This window comes from Phyllostomus hastatus, unplaced genomic scaffold, assembly GCF_019186645.2.
Source record: "Phyllostomus hastatus isolate PE091 unplaced genomic scaffold, TTU_PhHast_1.1 phas_contig_348, whole genome shotgun sequence".
Lineage (NCBI taxonomy): Eukaryota > Metazoa > Chordata > Mammalia > Chiroptera > Phyllostomidae > Phyllostomus > Phyllostomus hastatus.
The window spans coordinates 5,477,720-5,492,711 of NW_025333860.1; the positions used below are offsets into that span (position 1 = coordinate 5,477,720).

The following is a 14,992-nucleotide window of genomic DNA, read 5'->3' on the forward strand; positions in this document are numbered from 1 at the left end:
AAGTAGATTCTGCAACTCAGCATTATAACAGTCCCTTCCAAAGCCTTTCTGCTGCTTCCTTTCTTTACACTTAGAAGAGATAGAGATAGCAAAAAGGATAAAGATAGGGATGGGGATGAGGGGAGGGTGCAGGAAAGAGAAGAGGAATGAGGAAGGGGAAAGTGCTAAACTGAAGGAGGAAATGAAAGGGAGGGGGAGGGAAAAAGAGGGGGAAGTAAAAACTGCAGGAATAAAACCCATTTGAAGTCCAATTATTTACCAGAGTGTTTTTTTTTTTTCAAAAGAAATTCAATGTGCTTGTTTCTTCCTCATCTTTCTAGCAAACTTTCAGCTTGAACAATGTTCTAGGTACATAAATGAAAGCTTTGGATGGATGAGGCAATGTTTGGAGGGCCAGTGCACAGATGTGGAAAATCTGCCACTCTGGAAGGAGCCAGACACTGAGAGCACTCAGAACTCTGGTCACTCCTCTTTCCATGGCCCCTACACCCTCACTTAGCATCCGCTGTCCCCAAGAAACGCCTGAGACTGGCTAGGCAAGATTCCAGAGTGAGGACGGCTTTTTCTGCCTGAGGAGCCTATGGGTTCCACCAGACTAAATGGGAAAAGCCTCTAGTTGCTTCGGGTCCTGCCCCAACCGCAGTCCTCTCCCACGCTGTGCTGATTTCTGGAAACTCGGGGACTTGAGGGTAAAGACCGGGGATTTCGCCTCTCTGTTAATGCCTTTACCTCATGAGTCAAGCAATCCATGTAGGGGGATCAGAAGACCGGTTAGACTCGAAGAATTAATCAGGCAGAGACAGGATCACAAACCTTAGTGTCTAGGGATGCGTAGGAAGTCGCGAAAAGCCCCTGCAAGCAACTGGTCCACGGAGGGACTCAGGCTGTGTTTGTCTGCAAGAAAGCCCTAAAAAGCACTGGAATGTGGTGGTTCCGGCATCAGTTATTGCTTCATAAGACCCGAATTCAGACTTGTCTAGAAAAATTTTGGATGAAAATGGTTAATCTCCCCAGACCCCAATACTCCCTGACCTGCTCCCCTTAACGTGCTCCAGTGCTTTGCTAGGAGAACACCGCGTTGCCACTAATTCAGTGCTCTGTCAGTTGTACAGAGCAATTACTAAGAAAATATTGTGACGATGTTGTAGGGCGGATGGGAATGTGAAGGGATGCGGAGGAGGGCGTTAGTGTGGAGAGCAATTTGCAAAGGAATATTAAGTCTGATTCTCGAGGTCACCGCCGGAAACTCGGTTGGCGTTGGGTGAGCTACAGAGCTCTTCCTCTAGGTGGCGGGCGTTGGCACCAACACCCGTTATGCGGGTGCTGACTCCAAACCCAGTATTAAGCTTCTTGCTGGTTAAAAATAATAATAGTAATAATATAGAGGTATGGGGATTTTCCCCCCTTTTGGATATTTATTTATTGTAGGGAAAAGTCATTGATTTTCCTAAGCAAACTGTGTTTCTTCTTCACTTGGTGGAAAATAAAAACTGTTTGAATAAATAAGTTATTTCTGAACATTTTGTTGTCAAAGTGTTAAATGTTCCCGTCATTTTTATTCAAACACTAACATGATTACAGCCAATTATATATTCACCAGTGTTCTTTATTTTAGAGTAATTGTACTTGTCACTAATAAAACAGAAGCATAATGGATCGCTACTGTTCTGGATTTTCAAGCAATTTTGTGTAATTTGATTGAATTATACATCTTATCTGCTACTTTTTTATTTTTATATTTGGAGATCTTATTTTCTTGAAAATTGCAGCTCCATGCTTGTTTTGTTGTTTCTCCAGTAACGTACACTTCGGTAACACTGATAAATAGAAAGAGCCCCTTACTTAGACTTGCTGAAAATCAGTTGTTTCTTTCCCCAGCCCTATCCCCACCCCCTCCTTGGTCTTCAGCGGGGAAGACCCGAACTCTGCGTTGCCAGTCAGTCTGAGGTACTGGGGTGCGCTTATTGGAAAAGCCCAAGGCCAAGACAAACCCTCCATTCACTCTGAAGGCAGCCTCCTCCTTGCTTGGAGTCTTTGGGGTTTTGTCTCTTTCCTGTAATGATACTGTTGGGTGTCTGGGGCTTCAAACATGCCAAGACAAGCCAACCATGGGTCCAGTTCCTATGCAATATGTATCAAGGGAAAGAGTATACACAATGCAGCCAAAAGATAAACTATATATATATTACTCCAATTACACAACCCCCCAACGTCCTACCTACCCAACTGTCCACCCTCACAATAACAACTATTTTTCTACTCTCATGTTCTTCTTGTTTTCAGATATACATAAAAAACTAGGATCAATAGTTTCTCCCTTTAGAAAAAAAAAGATAATTTCAATGAAAAGATAGCACAAAAAAAGACACATATCTACCCAGCGTTCCCATATCTGAGCAAATTAAGAAATAAACGTGACAGCAGATAGACAAGACCATCTACGCAACTGAAGGAGCGAGACTGTGCAATTCTTTTCCCAATGAATTCCTCCATTTCCTAGGACACAACTCGAACGCCCCGCTAGGAGCTGCAGCTGTGAGACGGAGCCAAAGGCTCTGACAAGTGGCTTGTGTATGACCCAATATTTATCAATAACAACAGCAACAAAATCAAGTGAAACCAAGGCTGGGGATTTTGAACTGCTTCTAAAGCCCTGGCATGGACACACACGTGGGCAGGGAAAAAAAAAAAATGTTGCTGGAAATTAGTTGGTTCCATTTGTCAGCCCTGGGGAGCAATTCTGGGGCAAAATCCAGTGCTAATTGATCCCAACCAGCTACACTATCTGAAACGGTTCGAGTGGACAAAGAATGAGGAATGTGTGCTAAAGATAATCTAAGTATTTTTTTTCAAGTAAAACTCGGTATGTACTGAAGAGCGTATACATACATATAAATAGGGAAAGAGAATTACTTCGAATTAATGAGGAAAATAATGTTCCATGTATAACTCCGGACTTCTTTAAAATCTAGTGTCCCACACAGTCTGAGTGTTTTGTGGTCGGAACTTCGAATTTCCTCCAGGAAAACCTGAGGACCCCACGTAGTGTGTTCCCAGCTGAAGAGAAGACACTCATTACTATTAGAAACCTTTCTCTCCTCTTCTGGGGTGTTTACCCTCAGGCCAAAGGGTAGGTCGGGTGAGCAGCTCGGGCTGTTGTCGAGCATGGCGCTGGGCTCCCAGGCAGCCGCGGAGGCGTGAGTGGGGACAGCCCGGAGCCAGCCCGGCGCCCCTCCGCTCCCGGCGCGCCCCGCAGCTGCCCGCCAGCCTCGCAGGCCCTGTCCAAAGGCGCCTGGCGTTTTCAGAGTTTTCTTTTCCTCTTGTCCTCCTCTATCTTATCTAACAAGTTCATGCCCCAGGAGAAAAGAAAAGGGTGACAATGAGAGGAAATCCCTTCACCGTACAGATTCACCGTTCACAGGCAAGGAAGCCAAATTTGTCAAACGTGCTTTCTTCTCCAACGTTAGGTTCCCTACCGCATGCCTTAGTAAAACCCAGAAGGGAGATACTCAAACTGGTAAACGAGACTGTATCTAGAATTGTTATTTTTTAAAATAAGAATGACCCCCCACTACCACTACCTTTGTTGTAGATTCTGAAATGGAGGGGTCAGATTGGTTTGTTTTCACATCCTAACGGTAACGTGTTCCAGACGCCATTCCGCATCTATTTTATCCTGGCCGCTGCTCTGCTCCCCGCCTGCAGCTCCTTCCAAAAGGATGGAGAGAAATGGGTGTATAACGCCTCTCCCCTAATGGGTTCAATGCCCGTTATACGTAATTGAGTATTAGAATTAACTTCACCTGCATGCACCCCAGTCTATTAACTCTGCGCTGTGCTTTATATAAATGATAAGCTTAAAACCTTTAGCTGGTCTCTATTTTTTCCCTGTGTTCGCCGTGGCAGATGACCTCTTAGCCCCCAAATATTGATCTGTGTGCGTGCTTCCGGTGTGATGTGCAAACATGAGACATCTCGGCTGAAAAGGTAACTTGAAGGGGGGAAAATCTGGAAATGAAACCTAAAAGCAAATCGTCTAGCTTGACTGCGCTCGGCAGGCACGGGCAACAAAGGAGCACGGGGCTAGCGCGCACGGAGGAGCGGGGATTCCTTGCCGGAACCACTGCGGTTTCAGCCTCCAAGGGAGAATGGGAGAGGGAGAAGATCAAGGCTTTTTGGCACACACTGCTCCCACAAATTTTCTACTGCTTCATTTTGGAGGGGTAAGGGGAAGACCTCCAGGAATGGCAGTTCAAGAGTGAGGAGGAAGGTGGGTGTGAGGTTGGCACAAAGCAAACCTGACTCATTGGTTTGTTCACCTGGGATTTTAGACAGGAAGAGAATGTATTTGATTAGTAAATCTCTTATATGACTTTCCCCATGCAAAGGGGGGCATTGGGATGGGTGGTTTTCTGTGTGCCTGCTGGCCTGCTTGCCCCATGCATTTTTCTCTCTTCTCATTCCTTCACAGACCATCAGAGGGTGCGAGTATTTTCTAAAATTTATTCATCCATCTCCTATACGGACCTTGGGCTATTCAGTGCTCCTCGTAGACTTGTAAGCATTGAGAAGGTAGCTGGTTGAGAGATGACCACCTAATTGTGACTGAGTCACACCATTCCATCATTTTTCATAAGGAAGTTTAAGGGAACTTTTAGAAGAGTGCTTAAAAATAGGGGAGACTCGAAGCCCCGCATTCTCTGAAGAGTGTGACAACACTTTCCCAAAGTATATTATCCAGGCTTCTACGGGAAATCAAACTGAAGCTCTAACTAATTATGGAGAACAGTGATGGAATAGTTAGAAGCCCAGCATTTTGAGGCCCGTAAACTTTTCTTTCAACCTGATATATATTTATAAAGTCATTTTCCCCTTTTGTTGTGTCACTGATGGAAAATTCAAGGTAGCATTGTCTTGTGTGCTTTCGCCAAGTCTCACTTTCTTTCTTCCTCTTTAGATAGACTCCAGGATTAAAGCTAAGGACCTGAGCTTTAACCTGCACCATCCCCCTTTACCATCACCCCTCCAACTCTTTGTGTTTCTCTTTAGGATTTCCTGATCCCCTTGAACGATGGGCTGAGCCTTTCCTAGGGCAACCAGAGGGAAAAAAGGAATTGGCCTTTTAATGTGTGCTTGCCTGAAAGGTGTGGGACCATTTCTCCCAAATGAATGGGATCAAGAATCAAGGATTCAAATTTTTCTGCAAATTGTCCACCCTCAAAGATCCCAAAGTGTGCTGGAAATAATGGGAAACAAGTAAAAGGGTAGTGGGCATTTTATATTCACAAAAGACGTGCAGATTATTCAACTGAAAGGTTGTTCATAGACTTCTTTTTAAGGACATGGCCCCGGGGTGGTAATGTTCCATCGTGGATCTCTCTGCACCTGTCTTTATGCAGGGAAATATTGTGAAGAAGTTTCTTCCCACTGTTTTGTTGCAGGTGTCCTGAGACCATTCCTTTGGATGAGTTTGTGCTTGCCTTGAGAGAGCTTGGGACCTTTGGTAGAATCAAAGAAACCTGCCTGGAGAGTCCCAGGGATCTAGCCCGTTCTTTCTTTCTTTTCTTTCTTTCTTTAACCTCGGACTTCCATGCTTCCAAAGTGGTTCCCTAGCTGATACAAGTTAAACATTTCGATTCTCAAATACCAGGCTCTCCCATAGACTTTTTTCTTGAGGTTCTCAAGGAAAATTGTCGTTGCCACAATGTTATGATGGAAAGATGCTGAAATGACAGGCCTAGTAGACGCTTGTCTTAATCATCGGCTTCTTAATTTAGTTTTAGTGCGGTGTGTGCGCGCGCATGCACACACACATATACACGAATGAATACACACTCACACATTAGTGTGCGCCCCCGGGGATATTGAGGGTGCGCACTGGTACAGAGAGCAACTGCTTGACAACCTACAGCTCCCTAATGAGTGACGACGCAGGGCTACTGAAGAAAAGTAACACTTCCCTGGTGTGAAGACCTCTTACTGAGAAGTTTAGTTCACTACTGTTCTCGAAAACCTAATCGTGTAGCCTGTAACCAAAACCCACAGAACAAGGATAAAACACGCTAAAGAGTAACTCATAATCACTAAATGTTTGCACCATTACCTGCTGTTAGGAAGGGATTACAGAGGAGTTGGCTCAAGCGAGGGCGGGCCTTGCTCCTCACAGGATCTCTGCAAACACCTGGATGCCCCTGCATGGGTTCCCCTCTCCCAGACATCACAGGGTCAGGGACTCCCTGAGCATCTGCTGGAAGAGAGCTTTAGCTAGAGCTCCATGCTGGGTACCCTTCAAGGACACCAAGTTCTGGGAGTCAAGTGGAGTGATTTTTAGGTAGAAATGACTTGCCCTCCTTTAACCAGCACGCAACAACGGAAAAAGAGGGAAACATCGAAAGCGGGAAGTAGCCCTTAAAAAAGACAATGTAACACTGCCAAATGGAAAAAGTAGTGTGCTGCTCCCTCCTAAGACACAATAGGCTGTGGAGCCTTGGTTATTCATTACAACTAGAAACGGAGTAATCTAATTCATTTTATAAGTAATTCCTCCATTGGAACTGCTCACTTTTTACAAGGTCTGTCCTCTTTTTGCAGGAGGGGGAACACCCTACACAGAGAAGGAAAGTTTACCACTATATATGCCAGAAAATTACATTTGCTCTGACATAGACTTTGATTCATTAACATTGCACATTTTTAAAAGTCTGTGTGTGGGAGATCAAAATTAAGTTGATGGTGAGAAAATATTTGAATGATAAAGAATTTGTTTCAGATCTAGGACAACTGGATGCACTGTCTTCTGACAATAATCACCAAGACTGAGTGAGATGGAAATACAGAGTTAGCGCTTCGTGTGTTTCAGAAAGAAGCCTGAAGTGGACAAGGGCAATCCTTCAGATTAAATTTGCACCCAAATTATCCAGTATGATATACAAAGTTTCATCCAGGTACTTTCAAATTGCAAAATACCAGTCCAAGAACTGCCCCCCACCCTTCATTTCATCTAGTAGCAGCTCTAAAAAGAAGCCATTGTTGAGACAAATGTGGGCTGATGAGTAAACAGTGCATGTTTTGTTGAACAAGCCTACTCCCACACCTATATATGGCACTCTGTCTCACCACAAAGTCCAATTAAAATTATTAACAAGAATTCAAACTCACTTCACCCAAAATTTCAAATAACCTTTTTCACGAGAGACTAGATCTTTAATATAGTAAACTATAAACTATTTATTCCTACACAATATCCTATTTTGGAAGACTTGCATTCATGCAATCTTTAAAATAATATAACACACTCTTAATTTGCATGCAAAACATTTTTCCAGTCAATATAAGTTCCTGGAACATAAAATCAGATTATTACAGCTCTCATTAGCAGGCTTCAGTTTTTGCTATTCGAAAGTAAACAGAAGAGAAACTTATTTCCACCTGCTAAAATGTCATGCAGGAATACAAAAACAATGCACACTCAGCTTTGACCTAAGAAACACCTTAAAATATTAAAAATTCATCAGTCAGTGCTAGTGTTGTATTCAAGGAATGCCCCTCCAGTTTGCTGCTGAGCTTGGATTTGAATAAAATGCCCAATGTTAACAAACAATACCCACGTTTGGCACTTTGTGTATTAAATTGATCAAACAGATTTTAGAAAGCACAATGCACAATTTGTACAGACCTGATTGAGTTAATATAATATCAGCAAATTTTACATCGAAATGATTCTGTTTCTTTTCTTTGTGTTTAAAACCAGCACAGATTACAAATTTTAATGATCTGAAAATGTTTGGTATACAAAATCATGCTTATTTCAGTATTAGCAAAAACACAAGAAATTTTTCAACACAAACACCCAGCTGTGTCTATTTTAAAAGCAGTTCAATGACAGCTTGCACTTATGAGCATGCAATCAGCTAATTTCGCTTTTTTTTTCTTCTGTGTTAATCAACACTTTCCTTCCTGCATATCAGAGTACAAATAGTATAGTTACTCCACATCAGTAAATGTTTACGTAACCTGTCCTTTCCCAAGAATCCGGTTACACCGAATCATTTCACGCTAGACCGACTACAAAAACGTACCGGGCCGTCCACCTCAGAGGGAGCCCTTGTGTGCCATTATAAGTGGCAATGGGAAGGGGGGCTGTGGGGGGGGAGGAAGGGAGTGAGGGAGAGGAACAGAGGAAGGAGATGGGGTGGGGAAGTGTGGGGGGAGGTGGAAGAGAGTAGGGAGGAGGAAAACCAGTAGAGGAAAAGTAGGAATACCAGGCCTTAGGAGGGAAATTGGGAAGAGGTAAAGGGAGCGGAAAGAGGAAGGCCCAGAGATCTCTTCAGCCTGGTCCGAAAAGCCCGTCCCCTCACCCGGCTCTGTAAGAAATCTGAGCTTCGAAGTCAATGTTGGGGGCCATGTCACTATCAACGTTGGGAGATGAAGCCCTTGAATTTTCCCACACGTAAATATTAATTGATTGTAAAGTAAGAAAATATGTAGAAGGAGGGGGTGATACAGAAAATATGTAGGACAGTTGAGGTTAGTCCAGCGTTCAAAGCTGTAACAGAAACCATTTTAACAATCACTACTGATTTTGTAATTGTCTATTTTTCTCTTCAGAGTTTATTTTCTCAGAATTTCCAGGTCGGGGGGGGGGCGGGAAGAGTGGAATAACTCCCTATTCACCTGAGTATGCATTGACTGCATTCTTCACAGTGGGGTTGAAATTTAACGTCACACATTGGCACCGATTTTTCTTCCTTCGTTTTCTTCAATACCACATCTGCCAGAGTTTATCATAATGAATAAGTGTTTACATTTTATTATTTACCTTATAGAGGAGAAAAAAAAGGGTGCTTTTATTTATGCTTCTCCTCCACCTCCCTCTTCTCTCGGGGCTACACCCTCCGTGAAGCGCGGGGCGCTGCGCGCCCAGTGGGGATGAAGCGGCCTTTGATCAGCGGTCTCCGCACCGAATTCCGATCCCTGGGAATTGCGGGGCCGTAGCCCTGCCCCCGGCCACGGGGTCCCTTTAAAGCCCCCGAAGCACAAGGCCCCCTCTCACTTCAGCCCTCACGGAGCCGTCCCAGTGCTGACGCCCGAGAAGCTGGGAAGGCGGGCGCACGCCCCCAGGCCCCTCGGAGCCTTCCAGCGGCACCGGGGTGGGAAAGGGCTGGCTTCCGCACGCGGCTGTTTCAGGATTAAAGCCCGCACACATTAAAAGCCTTTAAGAAAAGGAAAGGAAAAATAAAGAGGGAGTGAAAATAGGAAGTCTTTAAAAAACGGAAAGAAACAGACGCCCACCCTAATCATCCCTCCAATGTTAACAAGCAAAATGAAAACACTTCCAGGGTGATCCCTCGAGGCTACTCGCCTCCAACTTGGATTAAAAACTGAGGAGAAGCTGGAGCGGTGAAGAGAAAAGGACCCGTCACCCAGCGCGTGAGCCTAGGTCTGCGGCTAGGCAGAGGGAAAGGAAGAGACGCACGTACACAGCATGTGTTACCTGGTTTATTTCGAGACTGTTTGGCACTGTTCTCTCTCTGAGCACCCCTCACTTCGGGAGGCCCTCACAGGCGCCCACCACTGAGCCGCCCCTGCCCGCCGCCGCCTCCTCCTCCGCGGAGGCGCGGTGAGCCCCAGGCCCGGCTTCCCCGCGGAGCCCAAGCCTCGAGTCCCAAGCGCGCCGCCGCCCAGGCCACAGGAACCGAGTAAGTAACCCCCACTTTGCCCCGCGCACGCCAGGCCAAGTCCTCCTCCTAGTCCCGTCGTTTCCGACCCCGCTCACAGACCCTCCTCCCCCAAAGGTGGAGGGCAACCCTCCCACGCCAGGAATGCCTTCCCTCCCCGGCCATCCAGAGCCGGGCTGGAGTGTTACCTACAAGGGGCACAGTTTTCCTAAGGACGCGGAAAGGCCGGGCTGGCCTGCAGGGCCGACAGGGGAAAAGTAGTACCTCGCTTCTTCCACCTCCATGCCCTGCCTTTTCCTTACTTCCTCTTCCCGTACTCCCACACGTCTCTCCACCGCTACCGCCGCCCCCGCTTTTAAAAATAAAATTGGATACAAACTTTAATCAGTAAGGACAAATACTGACGCTCAAAGGAAAATAACCCAAGAGACCGTGAGAATGGAAGCGGAAATGTGAGATATCTGCCCTACGAAGGGGATTTCGCCAGAGCTGCCCCGCGGAGTGGAGGGGGCACAGGGGGCGCAGATAAGGGCCGCGGCGCAGCGTGCTCCCGCCGGCGTATCCCTACGCCGTTCCGCGAGGCCGGGGCCCACGGAGAGGGGGAGGTGAGCGCCCGAGGGGGCGGGAGCCGGCGGGCGGGGCGTGGGTGGGTGGGCCCAGGCCCTCTGATTGGTCGATGGTAGGAGAGACGCACCCGCACGCCGCCGGCTCTGATTGGCCCAGCGGTAGGAAAGGTTAAACCAAAAATTTTTTTACAGCCCTAGTGTGCGCCTGTAGCTCGGAAAATTAATTGTGGCTATAGCCGCCTCGATCGCTGTCTCCCCAGCCTCGCCGCGGCCGCTCCGGGACGCGCCCGCCCGCCGCCCGGCTCTCCCCCCCTTTGGGCTGCTGCTGCTGCTGCTGCTGTGACTGCTGCTGCGAGAGGAGGAGGAGGAGGAAGCAGCAGGGGGGGGGGAGCGGGGGGGTGGGGGGGAGACCAAGAAGTAGAGTTGGGAGCGAGGGAGCTTCACCCCCGGGGCGGTGGTGGTTTCTTTTTTTCTCTTTCTTTCTTTTTTTCTTTTCCTTTTTTCCCCTTCTAATTCCTGAGGGGTGGTTGCTGCTTTTGCTACATGACTTGCCAGCGCCGGAGCCTGCGGTCCAACTGCGCTGCTGCTGGAGCGCTCAGTGCCGCTGCCCGCGCCGCCCGCGCCCAGCTCGACACCCACTGGTCGCCGCCGCCCGCCGCGCCGCTGCCCCGCTCCTGCGCCTCCGCCGCTGTCCCTCGACGACTGGGTGATGCTGGACATGGGAGATAGGAAAGAGGTGAAAATGATCCCCAAGTCCTCGTTCAGCATCAACAGCCTGGTACCAGAAGCGGTCCAAAACGACAACCACCACGCGAGCCACGGCCACCACAACAGCCACCACCCCCAGCACCATCACCATCACCACCATCACCACCACCACCCACCACCGCCGGCTCCGCAACCGCCGCCGCCGCCGCCGCCGCCGCAGCAGCAGCCGCCGCCTCCCCAGGCACCGCAGCCCCCTCAGGCGCGGGGCGCCCCGGGCGCAGAAGACGACAAGGGCCCCCAGCAGCTGCTGCTCCCGCCGCCCCCGCCGCCGTCCTCGGCTGCCGCCCTGGACGGGGCCAAAGCGGACGGGCTGGGCGGCAAGGGAGAGCCGGGCGGCGGGTCCGGGGAGCTGGCGCCCGTCGGGCCGGACGAGAAGGAAAAGGGCTCCAGCGCTGGGGGGGAGGAAAAGAAGGGGGCGGGCGAGGGCGGCAAGGACGGGGAGGGGGGCAAGGAGGGCGAGAAGAAGAACGGCAAGTACGAGAAGCCGCCGTTCAGCTACAACGCGCTCATCATGATGGCTATCCGGCAGAGCCCGGAGAAGCGGCTCACGCTCAACGGCATCTACGAGTTCATCATGAAGAACTTCCCCTACTACCGCGAGAACAAGCAGGGCTGGCAGAACTCCATCCGCCACAACCTGTCTCTCAACAAGTGCTTCGTGAAGGTGCCGCGCCACTACGACGACCCGGGCAAGGGCAACTACTGGATGCTGGACCCGTCGAGCGACGACGTGTTCATCGGCGGCACCACGGGCAAGCTGCGGCGCCGCTCCACCACGTCGCGGGCCAAGCTGGCCTTCAAACGCGGGGCGCGCCTCACCTCCACCGGCCTCACCTTCATGGACCGTGCCGGCTCCCTCTACTGGCCCATGTCGCCCTTCCTGTCTCTGCACCACCCCCGCGCCAGCAGCACTTTGAGTTACAACGGCACCACATCGGCCTACCCCAGCCACCCCATGCCCTACAGCTCCGTGTTGACTCAGAACTCTCTGGGCAACAATCACTCCTTCTCAACGGCCAACGGCCTGAGCGTGGACCGGCTGGTCAACGGGGAGATCCCATACGCCACGCACCACCTCACCGCTGCCGCGCTCGCAGCCTCAGTGCCCTGCGGCCTGTCCGTGCCCTGCTCTGGGACCTACTCCCTCAACCCCTGCTCGGTCAACCTGCTTGCGGGCCAGACCAGTTACTTTTTCCCCCACGTCCCGCACCCGTCAATGACTTCGCAGAGCAGCACGTCCATGAGCGCCCGCGCTGCGTCCTCCTCTACGTCTCCGCAGGCTCCCTCGACCCTGCCCTGTGAGTCTTTAAGACCCTCTTTGCCAAGTTTCACGACGGGACTGTCCGGGGGACTGTCTGATTATTTCACACATCAAAATCAGGGGTCTTCTTCCAACCCTTTAATACATTAACATCCCTGGGACCAGACTGTAAGTGAACGTTTTACACACATTTGCATTGTAAATGATAATTAAAAAATAAGTCCAGGTATTTTTTATTAAGCCCCCCCCCCCATTCTGTACGTTTGTTCAGTCTTTAGGGTTGTTTATTATTCTAACAAGGTGTGGAGTGTCAGCGAGGTGCAATGTGGGGAGAATACATTGTAGAATATAAGGTTTGGAAGTCAAAATTATAGTAGAATGTGTATCTACATAGTGACTGTTTTGCCATTTCATTCAAACCTGACAAGTCTGTAAGAGCCGCCAAATTTCCATGTGTGCAGTATTATAAGTTATCATGGATCTAAATGGTGGATGCAGACCTTGAGAACAACCTAAATTATGCGGAGAGTTTTTAAATGTTAAACTGTAATTTGTATTTAAGACACATTCGTAGTAAAGGTGCCCAAGAAATTATTTTGGCCATTTATTGTTTTTGTCCTTTTCTTTTAAAAACTGTTTTTTTTTCTTTTGTTTACTTTTAGACCAAAGATTGGGATCTAGAAAATGCACTTGGTATACTAAGTATTAAAAAACAAACAAACAAAAAAGTGAAAGTTGTTTCAGTTGGCAGCACTGCCCATTCAAATGAATTGGAAGGGGACAAAATTAATGATTGCCTTCAGTTTGTGTTGTGTATATTTTGATGTATGTGGTCACTAACAGGTCACTTTTATTTTTTATAAATGTAGTGAAATGTTAATACCTATTGTACTTATAGGTAAACCTTGCAAATATGTAACCTGTGTTGCGCAAATGCCGCATAAATTTGAGTGATTGTTAATGTTGTCTTAAAATTTCTTGATTGTGATACTGTGGTCATATGCCCGTGTTTGTCACTTACAAAAATGTTTACTATGAACACACAGAAATAAAAAATAGGCTAAATTCATATATATCTTGATACTTTTGTCTCTTTTATTAAGTAGACCTAATTTCTAAAAGATCATTTAAGTTCTAGGGAATTCAAAGGCTTTTTCAGCCACGAAAATTTAAACTGCTCCTTTCTTTTGAACTAAGACTTTAAAAATGAAAATAGTATTTTTTCCATTGTGGAATTACATTTTACCAGGAGCAGACTAATTAATAAACACTAGCTTTAAACAAAATATAGGCTTTTCAGTTTATATCTTTAAGTTTCTGTAGATACACTAAAAATATACTTAATTTAATGTACATAGTTACTTATCTTGTGTTTATTTTCAAATCAGTAATATAGAATGCTTTTCATATATTTTGTTTTAGATATCTTGTTTATACCACTTGGTAAGCTATAAATAAATGTATATGGTTAGATAGAAGTGGATATAATGCACACATATGTAATATATATAAACACAGAGTCCTTCAGTTCAGGTAAAATTTGCGCTCTGAATGCTGCAAATATTTTTGTTTAAATATTTGTATTTATACTAAGTCAGCATTTATTTTGGTGGCTGTTTACCCACAATGAAGAGTTCTAATAAAGATGTGCTGAAGTTGGAATATAGATTTTGCTTAAGTGATCACCTGTTGTAATGACTTGTAGATCAATGTTTATATTTTATTTTTAAATTATAACAATTTAAAATTCTAGATGTTCAGAAGCAGTAAAATGCCTTTCTCATTTTCTTTCATACTTTACAATGTAGAGGTATTTATTTGATTCCCTTTTGGATAAGTTTGTAAAATGTAGAGATTTGTTTCTTTTGCTTACAGTCATAATTTTAACTTGCAGTATACATATGCATAAATGTATATTCACATATATATAAATCTGAAACAAAATGGAAACATTTTTGAATTGTTTCAGCAGTTCAATTGCTATGACTCCAGAAAATAATTAGAAAACCTAAGTAAAAGGTTTAGTAACTAATTGGATCCTGTGGTGAGTCCGTGGAGGACAAGTTGTTCATTTGTTACAATTGTATAGTCTGAAATGTGTTCTGCAGTAATGCAATAAGCTGGCTCCTTCTTACAATGGGCCCAATGAAAAATAATCTGTCCCCAAGATGTTATCGGCAAACACTTAGAGAGTTGCTCAGGAAGAAAAAAAAAAGCCTAGGAGAGAAGCAAGTGTGACTCACATAGATTTGAAATAAAAATACAGAACAATTAATATCGGAATAAGGAGATGGATGGGTTGTGAATGGAGAGATAGAAGTAGAGAACGAGGAGAGGAAAGGGAAAAAGATATTTTTTAAAAATCTACTACCAAAAAGAAAGAAAGAATGAGAAAAAGGGGGGAGAGAGAGAAGAGAGAGAAATCTAAGACAGATAAGGTCCAGGAATATTGAAAGAGTTGGAACCAAATATACTAAGACAGCTAGTTTATTTACCTCCTTTAAGCAGACTGGACATGATTTTATTTTCGTCATATGAGAGCAGTCATTGAAATTTAACAGTTCTTTAGAAGGAAGGATGAAAGAAAATTCCACAGAAAATTCCACAAATAAACTGTTTTAGAAGCCAAATTTATGGCTGATACTAAAAATTGTGAGAGTTTACTGAATAAGATTAGGCAAAGGAGATACCCACTAACATATTTGTGAACAAAAACAGTT

General features: G+C 46.1%; 1 protein-coding gene across 1 annotated transcript; it reads left to right on the plus strand.

Moving 5' to 3' along the window:
- Positions 1 to 10,794: 10,794 nt before the first annotated feature.
- On the plus strand, positions 10,795 to 13,522 carry FOXG1 (forkhead box G1). Its single transcript, XM_045841216.1, has one exon. The coding sequence runs from the start codon at positions 10,953 to 10,955 to the stop codon at positions 12,420 to 12,422; it is 1,470 nt and encodes a 489-aa protein (XP_045697172.1). The 5' UTR covers positions 10,795 to 10,952; the 3' UTR covers positions 12,423 to 13,522.
- Positions 13,523 to 14,992: the final 1,470 nt, after the last annotated feature.

Coding starts and splice junctions, on each gene's coding strand:
- FOXG1 (XM_045841216.1), top strand. CDS start 10,953: ATGCTGGACATGGGAGATAGGAAAGAGGTGAAAATGATCCCCAAGTCC.